This window comes from Heterodontus francisci, chromosome 23, assembly GCF_036365525.1.
Source record: "Heterodontus francisci isolate sHetFra1 chromosome 23, sHetFra1.hap1, whole genome shotgun sequence".
NCBI lineage: Eukaryota > Metazoa > Chordata > Chondrichthyes > Heterodontiformes > Heterodontidae > Heterodontus > Heterodontus francisci.
Window position 1 is genome coordinate 5,819,503 of NC_090393.1, and position 23,996 is coordinate 5,843,498.

The 23,996-nt window shown below is 46.1% G+C and overlaps 1 protein-coding gene across 6 annotated transcripts in view; it reads left to right on the top strand.

The window, feature by feature from the left end:
- ulk1b (unc-51 like autophagy activating kinase 1) overlaps positions 1 to 23,996 on the top strand; it is a 112,231-nt gene that overhangs the window by 44,672 nt on the left and 43,563 nt on the right. For 5 of the 6 annotated variants that reach the window (XM_068054594.1, XM_068054596.1, XM_068054599.1 and 2 more), the window contains exons 9-15: positions 9,476 to 9,534; positions 13,726 to 13,808; positions 15,518 to 15,568; positions 18,188 to 18,276; positions 20,098 to 20,269; positions 21,707 to 21,767; positions 22,738 to 22,827. In XM_068054594.1, the coding sequence (XP_067910695.1) occupies positions 9,476 to 9,534; positions 13,726 to 13,808; positions 15,518 to 15,568; positions 18,188 to 18,276; positions 20,098 to 20,269; positions 21,707 to 21,767; positions 22,738 to 22,827 (605 nt within the window). The remainder of the gene's footprint in view (positions 1 to 9,475; positions 9,535 to 13,725; positions 13,809 to 15,517; positions 15,569 to 18,187; positions 18,277 to 20,097; positions 20,270 to 21,706; positions 21,768 to 22,737; positions 22,828 to 23,996) is intronic. The other variant, XM_068054595.1, reaches the window with a different exon arrangement.

Genomic DNA, 23,996 nt, shown 5'->3' on the forward strand with positions numbered 1-23,996 from the left:
TCAATGTGTTTTGTCACATCTTCAAAGAATTTAATAAGGCTTGTGAGGCATGACCTGCCCCTCACAAAGCCATGCTGACTGTCTCTAATCAAACCATGCTTTTCCAAATAATCATAAATCCTGTCTCTCAGAATCCTCTCCAATAATTTGCCCACTACCGACGTAAGACTGACTGGTCTATAATTCCCAGAAATATCCCTATTCTCTTTCTTGAACAAGGGAATAACATTTGCCATCCTCCAATCATCCGGTACTACTCCAGTGGACAGTGAAGACGCAAAGATCATCGCCAAAGGCGCAGCAATCTCTTCCCTCGCTTCCCGTAATATCCTTGGGTATATCCCGTCTGGCCCCGGGGACTTATCTGTCCTCATATCATTCAAAATTTCCAGCACATCCTCCCTCTTAACCTCAACCTGTTCGAGCATATCAGCCTGTTCCACGCTGTCCTCACAAACGACCAGGTCCCTCTCACTAGTGAATACTGAAGCAAAGTATTCATTTAGGACCTCCCCTACCTCCTCCGACTCCAGGCACAAGTTCCCTCCACTATCCCTGATCGGCCCTACCCTCACTCTGGCCATCCTCTTGTTCCTCACATAAGTGTAGAACACCTTGGGATTTTCCTTAATCCTACCCGCCAAGACTTTTTCATGTCCCCTTCTAGCTCTCCTAAATCCATTCTTCAGTTCCTTCCTGGCTACCTTGTCACCCTCTAGAGCCCTGTCTGATCCTTGCTTCCTCAACCTTAAGTAAGCTTCCTTCTTCCTCTTGACTAGCTGTTCCACATCTCTTGTCATCCAAGGTTCCTTCACCCTACCATCCCTTCCCTGCCTCATCGGGACAAACCTATCCAGCAGTCGCAGCAAGTGCTCCCTAAACAACCTCCACATTTCTGTCGTGCATTTCCCTGAGAACATCTGTTCCCAATTAATGCTCCCCAGTTCCTGCCTAATAGCATTGTAATTCCCCCTCCCCCAATTAAATATTTTCCCATCCCGTCTGCTCTTGTCCCTCTCCATGACTATAGTAAAGGTCAGGGAGTTGTGATCACTATCACCGAAATGCTCTCCCACCGAGAGATCTGCCACCTGGCCTGGTTCGTTGCCAAGCAGCAAGTCCAACATAGTCTCCCCTCTATTCGGCCTATCAACATATTGAGTCAGGAAACCTTCCTGGACACACCTGACAAAAACTGCTCCATCCAAACTATTTGCACTAAGGAGGTTCCAATCAATATTAGGGAAGTTGAAGTCACCCATGACAACAACTCTGTTACTTCTGCACCTTTCCAAAATCTGCCTCCCAATCTGTTCCTCCAAGTCTCTGTTGCTATTGGGGGCAGGTTCAGTGAGTGTTTAGGATCTGGAATGCACTGCCTGAGAGTGTGGTGGAGGCAGGTTCAGTGAGTGTTTAGGATCTGGAATACACTGTCTGAGAGTGTGGTGGAAGCAGGTTCAGTGAGTGTTTAGGATCTGGAATACACTGTCTGAGAGTGTGGTGGAAGCAGGTTCAGTGAGTGTTTAGGATGTGGAATGCACTGTCTGAGAGTGTGGTGGAGGCAGGTTCAATGAGTGTTTAGGATGTGGAATGCACTGTCTGAGAGTGTGGTGGAGGCAGGTTCAATCGTGGCCTTCAAAAGAGAACTGGATAATTATCTGAAGAGAAAAAATTTTCAGGGATAAGGGGAAAAGGCGGGGGAGTGGGACTAGTTGAGTTGCTCTTGCAGACAGCCAGCACAGACACGAGGGGCTGAATGACCTCCTTCTGTGCTGTAAGCATTCAATGGTTGTATAAAACTAACAAAACTGTACCACTTAAACAGTGAGTTGTTTCAGGCTTATTCCAGGAATTAAATTATTTTTCGAATCATTTCAGATAAAAGTAAGTATTGTTTGAAACAAGCGTTGCAATCGAGCTCCTGAAAAGTTCTTTCTACACCTGCCAGAAGGAAGGAAAATAGGAAAGAAGATTCCAAAGCAATTCCCAGGCAGTGGAGTTCTTTTGAGTTGTTGTAATGTGGGAGACACAGTAGCTCTAGTGTAAGTGGTGGCGAATGCACTTTCAGCATTACTGGTGTTCTGCCAGTAAACTCAGAAGCCAATTTGTGTATATCATAGACAACAATGTGGTAAATGACCATTCCATTTGTTCTTGGTGTTGTTGGTTGAAGCATATATCTTGACTGGGACATCAATAGAAGTCCCTGCTCTTCTTCAAGTTGTGCCATGGGATCTTTCTATCCATTCAAAACAGGCCACCAATTAAACATCTTACCTCAAACATGGCACCTCCAACAGTCCAGCACTCCCTCAGCACTGCAATGAAGTCCTGCAGTGGGGCTCGAACCCACAGATGTCTGACTCAGAAATGAGAGGCTCCCACCTGACGCTTTGATTTGGATTTCGAGTTCTGGTACTTGCTGTCTCCTGGCTTGGAGTTTTCATGTAATACCAAAGCCAAATGGCCGAGTATGCCAAGTCTGCAGGCCAGAAAGATCTGGTTAAAAACACGGGACCTCCTAGCAGCTGGTCTTAGAAACTCCTGTCAGGTTCACCTTTATGTCGCTGCCACCTTCACAAAGCTATAGGGGCCAGTAGTCCTAGCACCATGGTTATCCCGAGTTACTGGGCAGCTCATGGATAAGGCTGGCACCTACTTCTGCGGCTAGATATCTCACCTGTCAGTCAAAAGGTTGTGGGTTCAGAGACTTAAGCACATAATCCAGGATGATGCTCCCAGTGCAATTCTGAGGGAGTGCTGCACTGTCGGAAGTGTCATCTTTCAGATGAGACATTAAACCGAAGCCCTGTCTGCCATCACAAGTGGATGTGGAAGATCCCATGGCAATTTTCGAAGAAGAGCAGGGGAATTCTTCCTTGTGTCCTGGGCAATATTTATCCCTCAATCAGCATGATTCAAACAGATGATCTGATGATGCGTTGCTGTTTTTGGGATATTGCTGTGTGCAAATGGGCTGCAGCATTTCCTACATAACAAGAGTGACTACACTTCAAAAAGTACTTCATTGGCTGTATAGTGCTTCTTTATTCTCTTTTCTGTTGATTTGAAAGTGGTTGCTTGAATCGTGCTCATTGTGACCTACAAATGACCTTTGAAGATAAATATGAAGAAATTGTGTCACAGACTCAGAGGTCTGTGTTGGCTACTGTACAGTGTTTTGAAAGACAAGAATTGCCCTTTTTTGATTGGCAGTTGTTGTTACTAGGGCTAGGGAGACTGTCAGCTTATTTTAATTGGTTAACAAACGTTCATGTCTGGGGAGGCGGTGGTGTACTGGTATTGTCACTGGACTAGTAACCTAGAGACCCAGGGTATTGCTCTGGAGTCATGGGTTCAAATCCCACCACAGCAGAAGGTGGAATTTGAATTTAATTAATAAATCTGGAATTAAAAGCTAGTCTAATGATGCCCATGAAACCATTGTCGATTGCTGTAAAAACCCATCTGGTTCACTAATGTCCTTTAGGGAAGGAAATCTGCTGTCCTTACCTGGTCTGGCCTACATGTGACTCCAGAGCCACAGTAATGTGGTTGACTCTTACATGCCCTCTGAAATGGCCTAGCAAGCCACTCAGTTAGGGCAATTAGGGATGGGCAATAAATGCTGGCCTGGCCAGTGATGCCCACATCCCATGAATGAATAAAAAAAAAGGCCTGGTGCTGCTGGTATCTTTGTGTCTTGTCTATCTGTCCATCAGTGAGGCTGTCACAATCCCAGACAGTAGCTTTGACACCCAAGTTTAGCCTGAGGTTATACTGTCATCTCCTCGCCTGTAAAACTGCATGTGACAAGATTAGCAATGATCAAACTTTACAGAGTGAGGAAAGGCGAGGAGACTGTAGATTTAAGCAGGTAACTTCACTTGGAAGAAAGAACAAAGTTGTGTTTATACAGTGCCTTTCACGATGTAAGGACGTTCCAAAGCAGCCATTTATATTGGATATTTGGAGGCATTCCTACAATTTTCCAATCATTTAAAATAAGCATCCTACCTGTAAAATTGATTCAAGCAGCTGTAAAAAGATCCCATAGCATTTGGAGAAGAGCAGGGAGTTTTCCCAGTCTCCCAGACAACATTCTTTCCTCACAAAAACACTACCTGAATCTGGTCAACTTTTCTCATTTGACTGTTTGTGAGATCTTGCTGTGCACAAGATGACTGCTGTGTTTGTCTCCCCATTACTTTGGAGAGAAATTACTATTAAAGAAGGAAGCTACATCAATGCAGCACCTTCTCAAGTCCCCATGATTTCCCTGAGCAATACACCAGCAATGAATTTCTTGGGGATAGTTATTGAGAGATATGATAAGGTTATCTATAAGTAGAACCTCTTTCTTTCTCTGCCTAGTGTTGTCTATTCAGCACCTACCCTGGCTGGGCAGATTGAGGAAGAATTCCTCTGTTTGTTGGCAAGCGAAACATAAGTAATTTTTTTACACTTGGCTCATACTTCATGGTGAGAGAGGAGAGACCAGAAAAACTTTGGCTCTTTTCTCTTGAACCAACACAGTTAAAAGGAGATCTGATGAAGGTTTACAAAGTGGTGAGGTGTTGTTGATCAAATAGATAGGGAAAAACGATCACCATTGGTTGCAGTATTGGTCACTGTATAAACTTGTGCACATTGAAAACTCTGCTGTCTGCATCACGCTGGAAAGAGCAACCCCACCTACTACCAACCTACTTCAACATATCCCTCACTCCCATCCCATTTTAGAACTATTATCATCTGCCTGGTGAGCAGGTTCAAACTCCCGACTTTAACAGTGTTCTTTGCTCCTAGTTTAATTTGGTTTAAATTACGAGGACAGCTTGCGCAGGCTAGGCTTGTATTCCCTCGAGTATAGAAGATTAAGGGCTGATCCAATCGAGGTGTTTACGATGATTAAAGGATTTGAGAGGGTAGATAGAAACTATTTCCTCAGGTGGAAGTGGGTTGTGGGGGTGGGGGAATGTCCATAACAACAACTACAACTTGTATTTAGATAGCATCTTTAACATAGTGAAACATCTCAAGATGCTTCACGGGAGCCTTATCAAACAAAATTTGACACCGAGCCACAGAAGGAGGCATTGGTACAAAAGATTGGTAGTTTTTATGGAGCACCAAAAGAGGAGAGAGAGGCAGAGAGATTTAGGGAAGGAATTCTAGAGCTTAGGGCCCACGAAGCTGAAGGCATGGCCAATGTTGGGGGGTGGGGGAAAGGTGGCAAAGAAAATCGGGGAAACTCCCCCCCCCCCCACACCACCATACTTCTTGACCAGCAGTGTGTTGAAAGTGGGGGATTTGGGCAGCAGTAGAACCGTCAAATCTGCCTATTTAACTGGCCTGGTAGCCTTCACAACACTGCTGTTTAATGGCAGGGTGGGGCAGTTGAGATACACAATTACAGTGTTTACCTGACACCTAACTGTGCTGTGTTCCAAACCTATACATGGTGTGTGCTGGTGTAGGGGTTAACTAGTAAAGGATTGCAAGGTGCAGATGGATTTAACTGCAGTTAGATTGTTGTCCAGAGGTTTTCTTCAGACAACTAGAATATTCTTTAACTACGAAGGAGGAGAGAGAGAGGGAGACGCAATTAATTACCCAATGCTCACTGAGACCCCCATTCAGAGAAATTCCTCATTACCTGCTACAGATTTTCCATTCGTGTTATTGCTATTGCTGTGTATGATCTGAATTGTGTGGGAGGGAGGCACGAAAGATTTTCAAAAAAGAAAATAACTATGAAATTAACTTCTAGCTCTACAACTAGAGACTGGAAAGTTAAATAATTGCACTCGTTTGCAACTGTTGTGCTGAAACTTGTTTAGTTTCTTTTCTATATTAAAGCAGTGATGTGACTCAGTTTGAATGGTCCAGCCGTACAACCTCCTGGATTATTGAGGACTGCAAACCAGACTATTGCTCCATCTGTAAATGTTCCTGCAGCTAATACTCATTTTAGCCATTTAGCAAAAACATCACTTGCACAACACAAGGTGAAAAGCATTCTACAGGCAGGCGTGTCTTTATGCAGGTAATGCCTGCATCCTTCAGAGTACCTGGACCCAGACGGATTGGGAATGACCACATCAGCAAGAACACCTAACAACCACCTGAAAGATCTGAGTTCAAGTTCCACTCCAGAGACGTGTGTACAAAACCTGGGCTGATGCTCATGGGGCAGCACTGAGGAAGTGCTGCACTGTCGGGGGCGCTGTCTTTCAGATGAGATGTTAAACCGATGTAAAAGATCCCATGGCACTTTTTCAAAGATAAGCAAGGGATTTCTCCCCAGTGTCCTAGTTAATATTTATCCTTCAACCAACATCACGATAAACCAATTATCTGGTCATTGTTGTTTATAGTAACTTGTGTGTAAATTTTCAGTCCAACTGACAGCTTCCAACAGTTGTGTGAAGAGGGTAGATGAATTTGCACCTCAAGTCATAATTCATTTTGATCAACTTCTGTTTCAGAATCTAACAGTGACTACACTTCCAAAGTACTTTGTCGGCTTTAAAGTAGTTTAGGATGTCCTGAGGTTGTAAAAAGTGCTACATAAATGCTAGTTTATTCTTTCTTCAAATGAAAATGGGGTAAATTGACAATAATATAGTTTCTCTATTTATCATTCTGTTTACGCTAATGGCCCCGTCTGTGGCATTGCTCTTATGTAGTCTAAGATCTGGATCAAAGTTGCGATGTGTTTCTACTAATCTGGAAACTGGACTTAACCTGGTCCCCTTAATGTTCCTGCTAATCTACAGCATCTGGGTGAAGCCTGGAGGATCCCACATTGACTGATTTGCTGAGTTGGTTGATATTCAAATGGTTTTGATAGAGTCAATACGGAGAATCAATTTTTCACTGGCAGGAGGGTTGATAACCAGAGGACACAGATTTAAGGTGATTGGCTAAAGAACCAGAGGGAGAGATGAGAAAACTTTTTTTTTTACACAGTGGGTTGTGATCCAGAATGTGCTGCCTGAACAGGTGGCGGAAGCAGATTCAGTAATAGCTTTCAAAAAGGAATTTTGCATAAATATTTGAAGGGGAAAAAACATACAGGGCTATGAGATAAGAACAGGGGGAGTGGGACTAATTGGATAGCTCTTTCAAAGAGCCAGCACAGGGACGATGGACCGAATGGCCTCGTGCTGTGCTGTATGATTCTATGATTCCAAGTTTATCAGGGGATGAAGTGTAATCCCTCTGGCATCCATTTGAACAAGGCAGAAGACCCCGGCATGCTCACTGTTGTCATATTATCCATTTTAATTCTCTCATTAATTTATTGATCATTGTATGACCCCATTATCCAATGTTCAGGTTTTGCATTGATAAATCTGGAGCAGTGGGAGGTGAACAACCTCCCCTGAAATAAAAAAAATACTATCGTCACTCACCATCCACTGACCACTGATAGTCCTCTCACCATCCACTGACCACTGATAGTCCACTCACCATCCACTGACCATTCTGTGACCGTCCACTCACCATCCACTGACCACTGATAGTCCACTCACCATCCACTGACCATTCTGTGACCGTCCACTCACCATCCACTGACCACTGATAGTCCACTCACCATCCACTGACCATTCTGTGACCGGCCACTCACCATCCACTGACCACTGATAGTCCACTCACCATCCACTGACCATTCTGTGACCGTCCTCTCACCATCCACTGACCACTGATAGTCCTCTCACCATCCACTGACCATTCTGTGACCGTCCACTCACCATCCACTGACCATTCTGTGACCGTCCACTCACCATCCACTGACCATTCTGTGACCGTCCACTCACCATCCACTGACCACTGATAGTCCACTCACCATCCACTGACCATTCTGTGACCGTCCACTCACCATCCACTGACCACTGATAGTCCTCTCACCATCCACTGACCATTCTGTGACCGTCCTCTCACCATCCATTGACCACTGATAGTCCTCTCACCATCCACTGACCATTCTGTGACCGTCCTCTCACCATCCACTGACCACTGATAGTCCTCTCACCATCCACTGACCATTCTGTGACCGTCCACTCACCATCCACTGACCATTCTGTGACCGTCCACTCACCATCCACTGACCATTCTGTGACCGTCCTCTCACCATCCACTGACCACTGATAGTCCTCTCACCATCCACTGACCACTGATAGTCCTCTCACCATCCACTGACCATTCTGTGACCGTCCTCTCACCGTCCACTGACCACTGATAGTCCACTCACCATCCACTGACCATTCTGTGACCGTCCACTCACCATCCACTGACCACTGATAGTCCTCTCACCATCCACTGACCACTGATAGTCCTCTCACCATCCACTGACCATTCTGTGACCGGCCACTCACCATCCACTGACCACTGATAGTCCACTCACCATCCACTGACCACTGATAGTCCTCTCACCATCCACTGACCATTCTGTGACCGTCCACTCACCATCCACTGACCACTGATAGTCCTCTCACCATCCACTGACCATTCTGTGACCGTCCACTCACCATCCACTGACCACTGATAGTCCTCTCACCATCCACTGACCATTCTGTGACCGGCCACTCACCATCCACTGACCACTGATAGTCCTCTCACCATCCACTGACCATTCTGTGACCGGCCACTCACCATCCACTGACCACTGATGGTCCTCTCACCATCCACTGACCATTCTGTGACCGGCCACTCACCATCCACTGACCACTGATAGTCCACTCACCATCCACTGACCATTCTGTGACCGTCCTCTCACCATCCACTGACCACTGATAGTCCTCTCACCATTCTGTGACCGTCCTCTCACCATCCACTGACCACCCAAGAAAGGTTAGACTCAATTTATGAACTGGCCTCAAAATAGACAAGTGTTTGCACCTGAATTGGCTGTGTCATTATGTAAATCAGGATCCAATTTCACTTTAGTGATGTTGACCTCCAAATTTGAGCTCTCCCACAGAGCAGTGCTGGTGGAAATTGCCTCTATGTTATTTTCTAATTCCTATACTCTCCTCCAGCTCTACAGCCCTTGGAGATCTTGGCACTCCCAATTCTGGCCTCGATTTTCATGGCTCCACCATTGGTGGTCATGCCTTCAACGGCCTGGAGCCTAAGCTCTGGAGTTCCCTTCCTAAACCTCTCCGTCTCGCTACCTCCCTCCTCCTTTACGATGCTCCTCAAAACCTACCTCTTTGGCCCAGCTTTTGGTCACCTGTTCTAATACCTCCATCTTTGGACAGGTGGCAGTTTTTTTCTGTTAATGCGCCTGCGATGTGCCTTGGAACGTTTAACTATGTTAAAGGCGCTATAGAAATGCAAGCTGTTATACATCAATGCAAACTGTTGTAGTATAGAATTGCAAGTTGTTGTTGTGTGGTTGAGGGGCTGTGTGTTTCGGTCAGATGAAGGTGGAAGGGTTAAAGTTAACGGACTCTTTCTGTTGCAGGCCAATAGTCCGCAGAACCTTCGTCTATTCTATGAGAAAAACAAGACCCTAGTACCAAAGTAAGCTACTTGTTGTGTTTCTGGACATTTCCACGAGCTTGTGTTTGCTATATTTACCTTTGTCTCTGCTCACGCATTGCTGCAAGTATTTGATACATGTCAGAGAGAGGACTTGGCATTGCAGCCAGCATTCCCTGAATATAACAAGTGCATGTTAGAGATGGTGAGGTAAAGGACTATCAACTTTGCATGCCATTAAACATTTAGCCTGGGGCACCTCTTCCTGGATTACTGGCTGGCCTTCTGATTTGTTAGAGCATCTGAGGCTAAAGGTGAAGGCTGCTGGTATTCAGCGGGTTTACTATTGCATTTCTGTATACACAGCAATGGGTACTGCCCATATCCTAACTCACACCCAGTCCCATTCATCCAATCACCCTGTGTCCACTGGCCTACACAGGCTCCCGGTCCAACAACGCCTCAATTTTCAAACTCTCATCCTTGTTTTCAAATCCTTCCATGGCCTCGCCCATCCCTATCTCTGTAATCACCTCAGCCCTACAACCCTCCGGGATCTCTGCGCTCATCTAATTTTGGCTTCTTGAGCATCCCCAATTTTCATCGCTCCACCATTGGCGGCTGTGCCTTCAGCTGCCTGGGCCCTAAGCTGAAATTTCCTCCTTAAACCTCTCTACCTCTCTCTCCTCCTTTAAAACTCTCCTCAAAGCCTACCTCTTTGACTGAGAATTTGATCGCCTGACCTAATATGTCCTTATGTGGCTCTGTTGTCAAATTTTGTTTGCTAATTGCACCTTGGGGCATTATTACTACATTGGACGTGCTATATCAATGCAAGTTGTTGTTGTTGCTTAATGCGACAAACTATCTGCCCTCATGGACTTGCCTTCCCAGCTCAGTGCTGTTGGAAGATCGCCACTGATGTTTCTTATCAGCTTGGAGGCGACTCAGGCGTCTCGAAGTGGGGTGCTGGATGGCTCAGTGGGTTAAATGCACCTCCGCCCAAACATGGCTCTGAACACACAAGAAGTGGGAGCCAGCCTGGGAGTGGATTGGCCAGGTCGAATTCTTCACCCCAACTTTCACAGGCACATAGGGTCCCACTTTCGAACCTTGTGTTTGGCCCAGGTGATCTCGGCTGATATGATAGTGAGATGTCTACAATTACCTCGGCATCACTGTGGCAACAGGAAGGAAAAGTAGGCGAGGGATTGAATCACCATCACAATCCTCAGCAGTGATTTCCACAGGAACAGTGCTGCTATCGGCAAGGTTGGGCATGTGGAGATGTATTCACCATGTCGACCTCCGTCTTGATACCCCAATGCCCCAATTACCCGCTGACTCTCACTGTCCGGTTCAGACATTAAGGATGGCCAATTTGAGACAGATAGTAGAGGTCAGCCAATAGGACTGTGCCGCATTATAAGGCACTAGAGTCAGGAGAGGAGGGGTTCAAAATGGGGTGGGGGAGTGGATGAAAGTAAGGGAGGGGCTGACTGTGCTTAGCTGATTTCAACTAGAACTGTTACAGCCAGTAGACAGAGGGGGTTCCCATTCCCTTCAGTGTAGGTTGGGTTTGTATCCAGGGTGAAAGGTCAGTGAGCAATCCCACATGCCTATGTCGTTCAGTCTTAACAGGAGGAAGTGATACCTCTGGGCTATGCCAACTTTTTGTCACATCGGGTGGCTCAGGGCCATGTTTTCAAGAAAGCATGCTTATATTTGCAAACAATAGCGTGTGGGACTATTGTGAGGCCACTGGGAGGTGGAAACTGGCCCATAACTTGAGTAGTACTAAAGGGAACATCACTGTGACAGGCTGTTGAGGAGAACGTGCTCTCAAACTGCACAGACTGGCTTCCCTTGGCAGCTTAGCAAGTCTGGCCAGTGTGTGATTAGGCCTTCGGACTGCAGATGTCCCAGCCTCCGTCTGTGGCTTAATGCCGTATTAGATAATCCCAGCAACATAGCAGTGGGTGGGAGGGGTCAGGGAATGGGGGAGGGGCCTTCAATTGGACTCAGTGCCCCAGGGTTAATGGGAGGCGGGTGGGGGGGTGTGATTGGTGGGAAAGCATAGAACCATAGAATTTTACAGCACTGAAAGTGGTCATTCAGCCCATCGCACATGTGCTAGCTCACTGACAGAGCTCTCTGTTTAGTTCCATTCCCCTGGCCTTCCCTTATACTCTATTAAATTATTCCTTTAAAATCAGCCAGGAATCCTGCTCCCCATCGCTGTTCCATTACTTGGTGCATTCAGGCTGGGTTTCTGCTCTCTGCCCCAACCCTACTGTGACCCTTGCCCAGTTTCTAGGTTAGGAAGTTAATACGCAGACTCTCAGTGGGCAGGGAGATGCGGGACTGCTGACAGCAGCTCCAGGAGGGAGCGGAGGATGTTTAAATCCCCATACCCTGTAATACCCCTCTTCAAGCAACTCTCTAATTCCTATTTCAATTCACAGGCTCTGCTTCAACAACCATTTGGCGCGAACTGTCCCTAACCTTTAAAGTCACCCACTGTTTAAAGCCAGCATGTTGGTGCCAGCTGAGCTTGCTCACTCCGTCCCGGGGCTGGTTTAACAGAGAAATTTTTAAAAAGCACGTTGAGAATCTTCATCCTCCATCTCTCCTTTTCCCACTCTGTCTAAGTGTTCCAGTACCGTTACTCACAGAATTGGAGGAACCCGGCAAATTCTAGGGCTGGAGGGCTAAACAGATGGCCATGCATGCCCAGAATTTAGAAATTCTCACCTTGTTTTCAAATCCCTCGCCCCTCTCCCTATCTCTATAATCTCCACCAGCCCTGCAACCCACCAGGATCTCTGTGCTCCTCCAATTCTGGCCTCTTGTGATTTTAATCGCTCCGCCGTTGGTGGCCGTGCCTTCATCTGCCTGGACCTTAGGCTCTGGAATTCTTTTCCTAAACCCCTTCACCTCTCTACCTATCTCTTCTGCTCTCTGCCTCTCTCTTCTTTTAAGACACTCCCTAAAACCTACCTCAACTGTTTCAATCCCCCCTCATGTGACTCGATGTCAAATTCTGTCTGATTAATGTGTGGGACATTTTACTACACTAAGGGTGGGCTATCGAAAATGATTCCATATGAGAGCGAGTTCAAAACTACAGCCCATCAATATAAAATAGTCACTAATAAACCCAACAGGGAATTCAGGAGAAACCTCTTTCCCTAGAGAGTGGTGAGAATGTGGGACTCACAAACACATTGGGCTGGATTTTTTTTCTTCCCCCAGGCATCGGGTTCTGTGACGGTGGGAGGGGGGGAGCCTGAAGATGCCTCCGGGAGAGGGCAGCCACACAGCCCGACGCCAGGAGGGCCTGGCCCGATATTAGCAGCAACAGCGAGGCCTCATGGCAGAACCCCCCCCTCCCCCCCTCCCTCCGCCACTTGGTGACGGGACCCCAATTTAAATATTTAAATAAATTAAAATGAGTGAATTAATGAAGCTCATGTTGCCACCTGATGTCCTGCTGTGATCTTTGGTCTGGTGGCCCTCACTCCCGCAGTTTGTGCAGTTTGGAGAGTGAAGGTCAGATGGTAAAGGTAAGTGTTTTCGCAGGGGGTGTGGGGGGGAAGGGCAAATGATTGATTTAATTGTTATTTTGGGGGGTGGGGGTTGGATAGGGGCAAAAGAAATGTATTTATTTATTTATTTTAATTCACTTGACCTTTAAATATTTAAATTAGCTGGTAGGGCTGACAGCCCTTTAAAAATGCATTGCGCCCGCACACAGGCAGCTAACGCTGTTGCCGGGGACGGACGGCCCGCCCCCTCCACGTGATTGGTGGGGAGGGGGGTGCAGGCCACCTGGCTATTTAAATGAGCCACCGCACTTAGAATTGCGGGCTGCTGTTTTTTTCGCCTGTCACCAAAATTGGCGGCGGGCACATAGAATGCAGCCCAAGGTCGTAATAGAGGTAAATAGTGTAGATATATTTAAGGCGAAGCTGGATAAACACATGAGGGAAAGAAACAGAAGGATATGCTGATAGGGTGAGATGAAGAAAGCAGGCAGAATCTCGTGAAGCATAAGCACCGACATAGACATGTTGGTCCAGTATGGACTGTTCCTGCACTGTAATTCCTGTGGAATTCCTGGCATGTAAGAATCAGCTGGCCTTTTGCTTCTGGGGGAAGGACCAGAATTTGCATGGAATTCCTGTGCTTGATTTTGCAGCTCAAGCCATTTGCTTTATCTCTTGTCAACAGCATTCCGAGAGAGACCTCCAGCCACCTGCGTCACCTGCTCCTGGGACTCCTGCTCCGTAATTACAAGGACCGCATGGAGTTCAGTGAGTATCCAGCTTTCAATTTCACTGAGATAGAACATAAGAAATAGGAGTAGGCCATTCGGCCCCTCGAGCCTGCTCTGCCATTCAATAAGATCATGGCTGATCTTCTACCCCAACTCCACCTTCCTGCACTATCTCCATATCCCTTCATTCTCTTAGTGTCTAAAACTCTATCGATCTCAGTCTGAAATATACTCAATGACTGAGCATCCACAACTCTCTGGGATGGATAATTCCAAAGATTCACAGCCCTCTGAGTGAAGAAATTTCTCCTTATCTCAGTGCTAAATGGCATACCCCTTATCCTGAGACTGTGATCCCGTGTTCGAGTCTCTCCAGCCGGGGGAAACAGCCTCTCAGCATCTACCCTGTCAAGCCCTCTAAGAATTTTATATGTTTCAATGAGATCACCTCTCATTCTTCTAAACTGCAGAGAGAATGGGCCCATTCTACTCAATCTCTCCTCATAGGACAACCCCTTCATCCCAGAAATCAGTCTAGTGAACCTTAGTTGCACCCCCTCTCAGCCAAGTATATCCTTCCTTAGGTAAGGAGACTAAAACTATACACAGAAGGGACATTCAAGCCCTTTTACAGTCCAGTCAATCTGGCAAGTTTTATACTGGTGTCCCAACCATTCAAGACTTTTGAATCAGGAGCCAGCACCTCGAATATTAGACCAGACCAACACGGAACCAACATATTTCTTTTTTTATAATGATTCATTCTTGGGATATGGATGTCGCTGGCAAAGCCCATCCTTCGATGCCCCGAAAAGGTGGTGCTGTGCCTTCTTTTTGAACCACTATGGTGGTTTGATCCAACAGAATGGCTTGTTAGGCCATCTGAGAAGGCAGATAAGAGTAAACCATGTTGGTGTTGGACTGGAGTCACATTTAGGTCCAGACCAGGTAAGCACGGTGTTCAGTTCTGGGCACCACATCTCAGGAAGGAGATATTGGCCTTGGTGGGGTGGGGGGGGGCAGTGCAGATTCACCAGAATGATACTGAGACCAAAAGCATTAAAGTATGACAACAAGTTGCATAAACTTGGCTTGTTTTCCTTTGAGAATAAAAGGAGCGATGTAATCGAGGTCTTTAAATTGATAAAAGGATTCGCTAGGGGTTTGATACAGAGAAACTCCCTCTGGCAGGGAGTCCAGAACAAAGGGGCACAATCTTAAAATTAGACTGAGGCTATTTGAGAGTGAAGCAGTTCTTCACTCAAAATCTGAAACTGTCTTCCCCAAGAAGCTGTTGAAGCTGGGGGTTAATGGAAGCTTCCAACACTGAGATTGGTAGGTGTTTGTTGGATATCGAGGGATATGGAGCAAAGACAGGGAAATGGAGTTGAGGTACAGATCAGCCATGATCTAATGGAATGGTGGAACAGACTTGAGGGGTTGAATGGCCTCCTGCTGTTCCTATGGAAAGGTCGTTCTTAGTCTGTTAACTCCTTGGTGGCTGAATCCTAAAACCAGGACACAGCGTTTGTGCTACAAACCATTTGAAATGGAAAATCAGCTCCTCTTGCACCTGTTTTTCCACAATAATATCTTGCTATTGTTTTAACAAGAATCTGATATAGAGTAATCCTATTTCTTATGGTCTTCATATGAATTTTGATTTAATATTGCCCCAGCACCTTCCCATGAGCTAGAATGATGTAAACAGTTTTGTTAAGCTGATCCATGTGTTTCTTTCTACAGGTGAATTTTTTCATCACCCGTTTCTAGACATCAGCTCTTCCATGAAGAAATGTAAGCAGAGCAAAGGCTGATCTGAGTTAGCAGGAGGAATGCATGAAATGGCTGAAGACTAGGCTGTCGTGAACTTTAATTGTAGTTTGATCGAGCAGATAGAGTCGTAGAGTTATACAACACAGAAACAGGCCCTTCGGCCCATCATGTCTGTGCCAGCCAGCAAGCGCCTAACTATTCTAATCCCATTTTCCAGCACTTGGCCCGTAGCCTTGTATGCTATGGCATTTCAAGTGCTCATCTAAATACTTCTCAAACGTTGTGAGGGTTTCTGCCTCTACCACCCCTTCAGGCAGTGTGTTCCAGATTCCAACCACCCTCTGGGTGAAACAATCTTTCCTGAAATCCCCTCTAAACCTCCTGTCCCTTACCTTAAATCTATGCCCCCTGGTTATTGACCCCTCCGCTAAGGGAAAATGTTTCTTCCTATCTACCCTATCAATGCCCCTCATAATTTTGTATATCTCAATCATGTCCCCCCCCGCCCCCCCCCCCCACCCCCCCTCAGCTTTCTCTGCTCTAAGGAAAACAACCCTAGACTTTTCAGTCTGTCTGCATAGACAGCCCAGGCAACATCCTGGTGAATCTCCTCTGCACCCTCTCCAGTGCAATCACATCCTTCCTATAGTGTGGTGCCCAGAACTGTACACAGTACTCCAGCTGTGGCCTAACTAGCTTTTTATACAGCTCCATCATAACCTCCCTGCTCTTATATTCTATGCCTCGGCTAATAAAGGCAAGAATCCCATATGCTTTCCTAACCACCTTATCTACCTGTGCTGCTGCCTTCAGTGATCTATGGACAAGTACACCAAGGTCCCTCTGACCCTCTGTACTTCCTAGGGTCCTACCATCCATTGTATATTCCCTTGCCTTGTTAGTCCTCCCAAAATGCATCACCTCACACTTCTCAGGATTAAATTCCATTTGCCACTGCTCCACCCATCTTACCAGCCCATCTACATTGTCCTGTAATCTAAGGCTTTCCTCCTCACTATTTAGGACACCACCAATCTTCATGTCATCTACGAACTTACTGATCATACCTCCTATATTCACATCTAAATCATTAATGTACACTACAAACAGCAAAGGTCCCAGCACCGATCCCTGTGGTACACCACTGGTCACAGGCTTCCACTTGCAAAAAACAACCCTCGACCATCACCCTCTGCCTCCTGCCACTCAGCCAATTTTAAATCCAAATTGCCAAATTGCCCTGGATCCCATGGGCTCTTACCTTCTTAAGCAATCTCCCATGCAGGACCTTATCAAAAGCCTTACTGAAGTCCATGTAGACGACATCAACTGCTTTACCCTCATCTACACATCTAGTCACCACCTCAAAAAATTCAATCAAGTTAGTTAGACACAATCTCTCCCTGACAAAGCCATGCTGACTATCCCTGATTAATCCCTGCCTCTCCAAGTGGAGATTAATCCTGTCCCTCAGAACCTTTTCCAATAGTTTCCCAACCACTGATGTTAGACTCACCAACCTGTAATTACCTGGTTTATCCCTGCTACCCTTCTTGAATAATGGTACCAGATTTGCTGTCCTCCAGTCCTCTGGTACCTCTCCTGTGGCCAGAGAGGATTTGAAAATTTGTGTCAGAGCCCCTGCTATCTCTTCCCTTACCTCACACAACAACCTGGGATACATCTCATCTGGGCCGAGGGATTTATCCACTTTTAAGCCTACTAAAATAGCTAATACTTCCTATGAATGCTGATATGTTCAAGTATATCACAATCCCCCTCCCTGATCTCTACACCTACATCATCCTTCTCCATAGTGAACACAGATGAAAAGTAATAATTTAAAACCTCACCTATGTCCTCCGGCTCCACACACAGATTGCCACTTTGGTCCCTTATGGGCCCTACTCTTTCCCTGGTTGTCCTCTTGCCCTCAATATGCTTATAAAGTGCCTTGGGATTTTCTTGCCCACCAGTGTTTTTTCATGTTCCCTCATCGCTCACCTAATTATTTTTTTAAGTACCTCCCTACACTTTCTGTACTCCTCTAACGCCTCCGCTGTTTTCAGCCCTCTGAATCTGCCATAAGCCTCCTTTTTTTCCCTGATACTTTGTTTTTCAGCCTCATTGCCCTCGTGTGTAGCTCAGCCTCTCCGGGCTGACATCCCTCCTTGGGCACATCGAACACTGATCGCACTTAAACGCAATAGAACCCTTGGGTTCTTGGGGGCACCCCGGTTACAGACAGAAAATTAAGATGGTGATGGCTTTGAAAAGAAAGAATGAATGAGGGAAAGAGAAGGAGAAAATAAATACATTGATATAGCGCCTTTTATGACCTCAGGATGTCCCAAAGCACTTCACAGCCAATGAAGTACTTTTTGAAGTGTTGTCACTATTTGCACACAGTAAGATCCCACAAACAGCAATGCGATAATGATCAGATCATCTGTTTTTAGTGATGATATTTGAAGGGACTGTTCACTACAACCAGAGGTGCACATAACATTATACTGTGATCCTTTCTACACTGTGATCTAATAGACACTTGCGAATTGAGATGTGTAACTGCTGCGTGTTGCATGTCAGTCTTGATGTTAATGTCAGAGAGTAACCCTCCACTTTCCCCTCTGTTCACAGCTGCCCCAGTGCCTATGCCTGTGTATCCCAGCTCAGCCTCCACCAGTTCTTGCAGCAGCTCCTCCACCTCCCACCTCGCTTCACCTCCTGTAAGTAAAGAAGAATCTTTGCTGCTCTCTACACTGCAGGAAATGGGGGAGGGTGGTGGGATGGAGGGGGAGCACCTCACCTCTGGCGATTGGGCTTGGACTAAAGAGGTTGGGCTAGAAGTCAGGGAACTGTGGCCAGCGTCAGTGGGGGGGGGGGGGATGGTGGTGGAGGAAGTGGGATCGAGGGCTGAAGCAGGCTGCACTCTTGGAGCATGAAACTCGTGAGATTTTAACACCTGGGCCTCATTTACAGGCCTCGACATTGATGAACCTGGTGAGAATGGTCAACACTGGTGGGCAGAGTCCACATTGGTGGGGGATGGGGAGGTTAGGTCAGGTCATTCCCACGGAAATGTACCCCAGCAAGGTAAGTATGGACTGGGATATGGGGGTTATCAGTAAGTCTGTAATCGGTGGAGGTGAAGGGTAGCTTGGGGCAGGGGAGGCCCCAGATCTCCTTGTGGATCCCGGGAAGACACTCCCTTGGCCTGATTCCTTGCTGGCACTGGTTTCCGCTGGCAGACTGGAGTCCGTGCAGGATTATGCTTGCGATTAAGATGGCGAACTAGTCTTGATAATGTCATCAGGACGCAGCCACTGCTATTTAAACTATAAACTATGACCCCCCTGCTCCCCTGGGGCGGCCTTCCCCGTGCCTGAATTCAGACAAGTCAAAATGGTTGGAGGGCAATGGGTACGTGTTGCGAACACAGAATAAACCCTCCCCCTTCCCCACGCCTACCATCTCACCCCAGCCCCAAACCATTCATGCCAAGCAGGATGGGGGAGGGGTGTTAAAATAGGTCCTTAATTCTCTCTATAGAGATTAAGCACAGAACAAGGATCCTCAACCTCTTAAGTAGCTCTTAGATTGACCTTAGAAAATTTTCCAGCTTTACTATTGGGGTGAGGAGGGACCCTGTGAGCCAGTGGCACTGTTGGTTGATGAAGTGTGGACCAGGCTCAATCCAGGTGTACAGGGTAAGAGGATTTCTCACATGTTAGCTGTTTTTAAATTGAGTTTAGTTCAGTCCTATTGTGGAAATCGCATAACTAACTTGCCAGACCCTGGGAAAACCAGGCTGCTTTCTTGGCTTCGAACAAAATTTATTCCTGGATTATTGGCAGCACTTTTTGATAAAAATGTTATTCTTGGGATGTGGGCATCACTGGCAAGGCCAGCATTTATTGCCCATCCCTTGTTGCCCTTGAGAAGGCGGTGGTGCCACCTTCTTGAACCACTGCAGTCCATGTGGTGAAAGCTATTCTTTGTAGTGGTTTTGATATAACTGGTTGGCTTACTTGGCCACACTGGAGGACAGTTAAGAGCTGCTTTGGTGTGGGACTGGAGTCACATATCGGTCATACCAGGTAAGGACGGTAGGTTTCCCTCTGAAGGATATTTGTGAAACAGTTGGGTTTTTATGACAATCCGACAGCTTCACGGTCACTTTTACTGACACCAACTTTTTATTAACAAAAACTCAAATTCTTAAACCGGTGGAAACTGAACTCACATTCTCTGTAACATAACCACTACACGACTGTACCCCTCACAAGACAGGAGCATCAACTGTGTCTCCACAAGCTGCCGTTGTGATGTTTGGTTTCTCTTTTCCTCTTTTCTTCCCTTTCACACTCCTTCTCTCGCGGCACAATTTTCTCTTTTACATTGTTCTGGACCTCAGTTGTTCTCGACATTCATGCTGACAGGTGAAGTAATCGCTGCAACAAGAGTCACTGAAGCCACGTTGTCGAGTCTCTGTCACTGCTGCAATATGAAGGATGCTCCTTTAACAATTTCCCTTCCTTTGTAAATAGTCACTGGCCGACATGCACCAGCTCTGTGAGAAAGTCCTCACTTCCCCGACGCAGGAGGCCCCGGGCTTCCTTCAGGGCTCCAAGGACTCGGGTGGCAGCAGCAGCAAGAACTCCTCCTGTGACATCGATGACTTTGTGTTGGTGCCTTACAACAGCCCGACACACTACTCCGGTAAGTCAGCTTTCCGCAGGCGAGTCACTCGGGGTTGTCACAGAGCTCTGACGTCAACATAGTGATCTCATAGTGAGCAGCTGTGCCTTCAGTTGTCTAGGCCCGGAGCTCTAAAATTCCAGCCCCAAACCTCTCCGACTTTAAGATGCTCCTGAAAACCTACCTCTCTGCGCAAGCCAAAGGGGTTGTCTCCTTATGTGGCTCAGTGTCAAATTTTGATCACACAACTGTGAAGCGCTTTGGGATTTTTTACTATGTTAAAGGCGCTATATAAATGCAAGTTGTTTTTTTTTTCTTGTACCTTCTATGATTCAGCATTCCCACACAAAGTAAGAACAAAGATTGGCAGGCCCAACTCGCAGTCTTCAAGCTGTGTTCACTATTAATGATTCACACTTGGATCAGTCTCTGAGCAGTGTTCACTATTAATGATTCACACTGGGATCAGATTCGAAGCTGTGTTCACTATTAATGATTCACACTGGGATCAGATTCCAAGCTGTGTTCACTATTAATGATTCACACTGGGATCAGATTCCAAGCTGTGTTAACTATTAATGATTCACACTGGGATCAGATTCCAAGCTGTGTTCACTATTAATGATTCACACTGGGATCAGATTCCAAGCTGTGTTCACTATTAATGATTCACACTGGGATCAGATTCGAAGCTGTGTTCACTATTAATGATTCACACTGGGATCAGATTCCAAGCTGTGTTCACTATTAATGATTCACACTGGGATCAGATTCCAAGCTGTGTTCACTATTAATGATTCACACTGGAATCAGATTCCAAGCTGTGTTCACTATTAATGATTCACACTGGGATCAGATTCCAAGCTGTGTTCACTATTAATGATTCACACTGGAATCAGATTCCAAGCTGTGTTCACTATTAATGATTCACACTGGGATCAGTCTCTGGGCTGTGTTCACTATTAATGATTCACACTGGGATCAGTCTCCCGGCTGTGTTCACTATTAATGATTCACACTGGGATCAGTCTCCGGGCTGTGTTCACTATTAATGATTCACACTGGGATCAGTCTCTGAGCTCTGTTCTGTGTCAATCTCATGCAAGATCATTTCCCCTGGGAATACTTGAATTTTTGCACTGGAGTTTGTGCTTGATGTAATATTTAAATCGCTTGTGAATATAAATATCCTGCTAGATTCTAAGAATTTCGAAGTGTTTGGGAAGGTTATTTGGTGAACGTTTTAAATTGAACCATTTTGTGGATGAGTCAGAGAGGAAATTAATGGTGAAAGTATTTCTGGTTTTGCCAGGACTATTCTCAGTGGTACTAACTTGCCTGAGTAAGTTCTAAAGCTTTCTGTTGATTTTATTATAGAATTAATAAACAGGAAAGTGACTGTTTTGCCAATCATAGTGTTGAAAGGAGAGAGTAAATATCTGTTCCATTGCTCTTCAGGTGAGCTGCTGAGTGACACTCTGGCAGGAAGGACTGTGATTGACAGCCTGAATTACAGCAGGTCAGTTTGTTACTCCCTGTTAGAACACAGCAGGGGACTGTGCACAGTCATAGAGTGATACAGCACTGAAACAGGTCCTTCGGCCCACCAAGTCTGTGCCGACCAACAACCACCCATTTATACTAATCCTACATTAATCCCATATTCCTACCACATCCCCACCACCTACCCACACGGGGGGAAATTTACAATGGCCAATTTACCTACCAACCTGCAAGTCTTTGGCTGTGGGAGGAAACCGGAGCACCCGGCGGAAACCCACGCGGTCACAGGGAGAACTTGTAAACTCCACACAGGCAGTACCCAGAATTGAACCCGGGTCGCTGTGAGGCTGCGGTGCTAACCACTGCGCCACTGTGCTGCCTCTAGCCGTCCCTTTGACCGAGTTTGGTTGTGCAACTTTCATTCCTTCGTGCTTTGCCCCCAGCAGAACTTTGCCTGAGGTCAGATCCACCTTCACAGGGGCGAGTCTTCATGTTTTTAATTTATTCTCATTGGCAAGGATTGGCATTTATCATTCATCCGTCATTGCCCTGAGAACATAAGAAATAGGAGCAGGAGTAGGCCGTTCGGCTCCTCGAGCCTGCTCCACCATTTAATAAGATCATGGCTGATGGTCTACCTCAACTCCACTTGCCCACAGTCTCCCCAGATTCCTTGATACCCTTAGTATCCAAAAATCTGTTGAACTCCATCTTGTATACACTCAATGACTGAGCTTTCACAGCTCTCTGGGGTGGAGAATTCCAAAGATTCATAACCCTCTGAGTGAAGAAATTTCTCCTCATCTCGGTCCTAAATGTTCAGCCTCTCATCCTGAGATTCTGACCCCTCAGTATATATTTTATACACCGCTTTTAAACAGATTTTAATGCCAGGAGTTCTACTCCTCAGTTGCTAATATCACTGCTGAATTGTGCTTAATGTCTAGTGGGACTAATTATCTTGTTCTTTGCTCTTTTTCTCCTAGTAGTTCAGTTCTGACCTCTACAGGGTTAGGAAGTCAAGGGAGACCACCATCCCCCTCTGCATCCTGCAGCAGTTCACCAAGTCCCTCAGGGTAAGACCACTGTAATTTTGGACTAAATTGAGGTTTAATGAGATTTTTGTTATTGCAGGTCATGCCGACATTTTCTCGAAAGATTGCCTGGAAATCTGACATTTAACAAGTCAGGAAGGTGCCAGCAGCACGTCCAACAGCCATATCAAATGTCACAGAGGATAGCTTAACAGCTTGTATGCTAAATGATATGAATGCTTTGTTGGAGCTATTTCGTAGAAGAGCAGGGAACTTCTCCCTGATGTCCTGGTCAATATTTTTCCCTTAACCAACCCCATTAAAAACAGATATTCTAGCCATTATCTCGTTGCTGTTTGTGGGAGCTTGCTGTGTGCCAATTGGCTGCTGCAGTTCCTGCATTACAACAGTGACTACACTTCATTGCTGCATTTCATTGGCTGTAAAGCACTTTGAGGTTGAGAAAGGCATTTTATAATTGCAAGTCTTTCTTTTGAACCCAGCCCTTCTCTGGAGCTCTCTAAGTTTACTATTTCTAACACAAGATGGGATGGTAGGGTAATGGGATTCCTTGACAATGTATCTGTTGCCTGGTCTTAAGTGTTATTGTGATTTGCCAATTGAGGCTGTTTGTGAGTCATCGCTTTCTCTCACTGTCTGCAGAGTTTCTCCTGAAGATCAGTTGCTCATGTCTGACACTGGTCATATCCCGTTGTTGTTTTCATGTCTTCGTTCTTTTCCCTTGGAGAGCAGTGTAGAGTAGTGGATGGATTCACAGGCTAATTAACAGTCTGATAGGCCACAACATGAATGCTCCTTCCATGGCCCTTTTACCCCAGCTGATGGGGGTTTAGGTCTGGCCTCTCGCAAACCATCTGGTGAGGGAAGGGGACACCCATGCCCACCTGACATGAGTGTCCTGCTGGAGGTCAGTCCAGAATTCTGAGCTGGAGCTCTGATCTCCACTTGCTGGGCTCACTTTGAACATAAGAACATAAGAAATAGGAGCTGCAGTAGGTCATATGGGCTCTTTAAGCCTGCTCCACCATTCACTAAGATCATAGAAACATAGAAAATAAGAGCAGGAGTAGGCCACTCGGCCCTTCGAGCCTGCTGCGCCATTCATTATGATCATGGCTGATCATCCAACTCAGCAACCTGTTCCCGCCTTCTCCCCATACTCTTTGATCCCTTTAGACCTAAGAGCTATA